Source organism: Orycteropus afer, unplaced genomic scaffold (genome assembly GCF_000298275.1).
Source record: "Orycteropus afer afer isolate SDZICR_OR568_19922 unplaced genomic scaffold, OryAfe1.0 scaffold00079, whole genome shotgun sequence".
NCBI lineage: Eukaryota > Metazoa > Chordata > Mammalia > Tubulidentata > Orycteropodidae > Orycteropus > Orycteropus afer.
The window spans coordinates 9,580,196-9,584,969 of NW_006921666.1; the positions used below are offsets into that span (position 1 = coordinate 9,580,196).

At 34.6% G+C, this 4,774-nt stretch overlaps 1 protein-coding gene across 1 annotated transcript in view; it reads right to left on the bottom strand.

Moving 5' to 3' along the window:
• The window catches only part of RBM25 (RNA binding motif protein 25), a 68,872-nt gene that overhangs the window by 23,049 nt on the left and 41,049 nt on the right, over window positions 1-4,774 (bottom strand). Inside the window, exons 6-8 of the mRNA XM_007941428.1 lie at window positions 4,580-4,633; window positions 4,267-4,350; window positions 584-870 (exon numbers count right to left, since the gene is read on the bottom strand). Coding sequence (XP_007939619.1) covers window positions 584-870; window positions 4,267-4,350; window positions 4,580-4,633 — 425 coding nt within the window. The remainder of the gene's footprint in view (window positions 1-583; window positions 871-4,266; window positions 4,351-4,579; window positions 4,634-4,774) is intronic.

The following is a 4,774-nucleotide window of genomic DNA, read 5'->3' on the forward strand; positions in this document are numbered from 1 at the left end:
ATTGTAAATTTTGGTCAATGACATGAGACAAAGTATATGTGAACTGCTGTATGAAAAGTGAATTTACTCTGTAAATCTTCACCGAAATCCTAATTAAAAAAAAAAAAAAGAAATTTCCAATTATAGCAATATGGTAGACTGACCTAAAGCTACAATCAGGTAGAAAAGCTATAACAAAGAAATACAATGAAACTTAGTTCGCAAAATAAAAATGTGAAATTTCTAGGAGTGAGAAATAAAGAGTAAATTTAGAGCCAGGGGAGTACACAGTGGCAGTCCAGTGAGCTGTAGGACCAAATAAAGACAAAAGGGCTAATAAAAGTAGTAGTGTAGTATATAGCACCTCAATGAAAGGGTGACTAGGAAAAATGTCCATCAATCCAGGAAGATTCTTTGCCCAGAAGAGTGGCTGGACAACAGGTGTGTACTAACCATGAACTTATAAATCATTAGTTTAACCAATGCTTTATGTGTATATGAGACAGTAAGTATTAAGATATAAATGTAAAAGATCCTATAAAAAATTGTTGACCTATGGTTCTATTAAAGCCATTGGCAAACAACAACTTCTATTAAGCCTTACCTTGATCGACTTCGATCTTTATTACGATCTGAGCTCCTTTCTCGGTCTCGGTCACGATCTCTCTCTCGATCCCGATCTCGATCTCTCTCTTTCGTCCGGTCACGATCCCTATCCCGTTCTCGTTCCCGCTCCCGTTCCTTCTCCTTTTCTCGTTCACGTTCTCTTTCCCTTTCTCGTTCCCGTTCTCGCCTTTCTCGTTCCCTTTCACGCTCCCTCTCTCTTTCTCTCCGTTCTTTCTCAATTTCCTGTCTTTCTTTCTCCTTTTTGCCTTTCTCTTCTTCCAGTTTCTAGAAACCAATAAAAGCACTTTTAGAGTTAATTCTGTAGCTCCAGTACTTAGCTTATTCCCAGCGCACTGCCCAATATTGTGAACAAAAACAACAAACCACTGGTATTTTAATACTAAATACCTGTGGTTTTAACTTGACAAATCAAACTGAAGCAATCACAAGACTATATAGATTTCGTGCAAACCATATTCTGTATAGACCAATCTTGGATGCTGGGAGATTGTGTTGAGTACAGCTGGCCACTCAGTGACTACTCAATAACTAAAATAATCATGGGGTCACAATAATTTCTGGATATGTAATCAACAGCTCAGGACTTAACTAAAAATTAATTTTGGTAAATCAGTGGGACTAATAATACTCATTATAATCACAGACTTCTCATCTACAGTGTTTCAAAGAGGGTTTGGCAGGGAGAGACAAGTCACTATAAAGCAACAATACAATCTGCCATTTGCTTTTCCCACCCTCCAAAAGAAAGACAAGCTGAATTCAGCCATGATCTGCTTTATTTTCTACAGAAACATTTACTCCCACCATTACAAGATGGACAGCCCACCAAATACAAAAAGTTTAAAAATCACTCACTTCAAGCAGAAATGTACATAACTGTAATATTTTCATTTAACTTAGTTTTAAAAGCAACATTATTTTATGCCCATTATGCCTATAAGACAATAAAAAATATATCAACAATGATAAATCCATCCTTGGAAGCAACGATTATGTATTAACTTACAGATGCTGTGCTAGGACATGGACCGCCAACACTGGATTAACCTTGCCTACAAGCTATGTTTCTGGGAGGAAGAGCAAGTACATGGTTCACAAATAAACCAAATAACAAAGTCAGACCAAGTTTGTAACCTGACAAGATTACCAGCGTACCACACGGTTTCTATACAAACTGGAAAAAAAAAAAAAAAAAAAACTCCAAACAGGAAAAACAAAACAAAACACATTTATCCCTTTGGTTCCATGTTTAGTGTCACTGAAATGAAATTTAAACTGCGACAATAAAATGTGCATTTTTTTTTTCTTTTCTCAGTCATGTAAAGCATTTGAAACAACTTTAAAAAGCAATCTTACCTGTTAAGATTTTTCTCTTCCTCATGGATCAGAGGACTGACAGAGGATTATGAAAGAAAAGCTAATGCATGAGAGACTATTATATTCAGCTGCTCTACCAGTCTCTATCAAAGTATAAATGCAGGCAGAGCCAATACTGAATATACTGAAGTTACGAAGGGAAGAGAAAAAGAAATGATAGAAAGAAGACAGAAACTAAAAGATATAGGGGCAAAATCTCATTTCTGAAATAGCTCTGATGTAATATAAAAATACGTATTATAAAATGAGGCTAGACTATGTAAAACTTACCTCAATGTCATACACTTAATAAAGAAATGTATTTATTTCTGAGATAATAGATACTTACAGATTATTTTAGCTGTTCCAATAATAATTTGTAGAATTCCTGAATTTTTTCACTCATGTTTACTCACTGCACTACTTATTTCTTAAATGTATAATTTTATTTATGTAAAATACAATTTGTTTCAGGACTCATTTCAAAAGATTTGTTCCAAGTAAATAAGTAAGTGAATGAATCTAGTCCATACTAATTGCTTTTCTAAATGGTTACATACAGCACATTTGGGTATATATACAAATACATATTTAAGATAAAAAAAACCTGAAGAAAAATGAAATGTGGCGAATACAGACAGATGTAAGAAAATTATGAAGTAATGAAGAGAAAAGGACAGATAAAAAATTGTAAATCTTACCTCATTCTCTCTTCAGACTCGTCCGTGCTGTAAATGGACGCCCCCTGCCACGCTGATACCCTGACAGTCTGTGGTTATTTAATAAACTCGTACCAAAACATGCAAAGGTTCACTGAGCTCATTTTTTTGTTACTGAAGTTCCAATCATCCCCTTTAACCATACCACCCCAATAAAAAGAACTGTTTTTTGTTCTTTATTGATTTGTTTTATTTTTAAAGGACATTTTGGAATTGAAAACACGCCCCCTCCACCCCGAGTGAAAGGCAGTTAAATGCCTGACAGCTTCTCAAACTTTGAAGCCAACATCTTTTGAATTAATTATTTTTAAAACATCATTTCCTCATAATTTACAAATGACATGACAGGGTTTAACATATAACAACAAAAAGGGGGTAAACCACACACACAACTGTATACCATTTTCAAGCTTACTCAGGCCCTAATTTTGAATACTGAACCTAACCAAAAGCATTCACCTAAAATGACTTCCCACAGACTACCCTTTAACTCTCAAAATTAATTTTGGAACAGTAACGTGTGCTTTTAGATACATTCAGTTCCAGAAAAAGCACGGTGTATTTAAGCTAGGGCTGGGTAGCTAGAGAATAATTGTTCAGCAATATTAATGATCATACACGTCAATGTGGGCTTTTGAAAGAAATCAAGATTGATTTAAAGGAAAAAGTGAACACTTAACATTTCACTGAGTCAAGGGCTGCACTCAGTGGATGAGTAAGAACCAGTAACATTACTTTTAACATCAAAGTATATTTCATGCAGTGATTGCATTTCACCATCCATAAGCATTACCTTCAACACCAGCGAAAATTCACAGTTGCACTGTAAAGGAGAGTAGCTTTCATAGGCAAAATTCGTGAGTGGGATTTACTATGCACAAATACCCCATTTCCAAGCCAGTTACCCCTTTGCATATTTTTCTGAGGGGGCATCCATAAATATAATAAAAAACAGAAGCTCATACTTACATCCTATTCCTTGTTACTTTCCAAGCTGAGTTTCATCTTGCATTAGTCACCATATGATCTCTATCATAATGGTGGGGGTCAATGAATAGATTAGCTTTATGGGAATTTACAGTTCTTCCATGCATCTAAAATTTGGTAAGTCTGGTAACCACTGACCTATGTTTTAAAATTTCCCCCTCTCAACTTAAATCTATACAAGTATAAAACTTAAATTTTAATCTCAGCTCTAAAGAAAAGGTTTTCCTAAGATTACGTTAAACTGCCCCCAGAAAATATACTACAGTGGATGTCATCTTGTTGCCCCCCTAAATCTAATTTAAATCGGATCTTGATGTTTATGTTGAAATTTTTTTTTTTTTTTTTAAAAACCTCCATTCATATTAAAGTGAGATGACTACTGACTAATCGGTAACTGAAAAAACTAAGCCCACTATGTCAAGGAGCACTCTAATATGGTATTAGTCTTCTGTTGCTTGGATCTAGCTAATTATCAATTAAACCTACAAAAAGCATTTAAAATTAATTCTACTGTAAGGTTGATTTTCTTTTTGTCTGTTTGCTTTGGATTCTGTAAAAAGTCTAGTTTGGTATCAAGTGAAAAAAATAAGAATACTACCTTGTGTGTGTCTCTGAATTTGCTGATCTCTCGGGATATCAGGTCTCTTTTATCTTCTTCCATTTCTATAGCATTTATATCCTCCTAAAAGACATTGAGACAAGAGAGAATGCATAAAAATCAGTCTGCAACCATACAAAGAGAAAAGGTTTTTGTTTTGAATGGTTTTACAAAAAATATGGTAAATAAATAGAACTTGTACAGTAACAATCTTAAAAACCTGAAGTTATTACACAGTCAGATGGACAAGAATCACAAATACGGCAATTAACAGTCAGCACAGTTAACATCAAAGCCTACAATGTAAACTAACCTTAGTGATGAGTGGATAAGGGATCAGTGGGGCCACTGGAAATCTGCGGAAAATCTGCGGAAAAATCCAGATTGTTTTTAAAAAAGAGTTCACATTGTTCTGTAAAACCATGCTGCTTTTTACTTTAAGCAATGCAGTATTCCAATGACATTTTCTGAACAGTAAAAAAGATTTCATTCACTCTCTACAATCTCT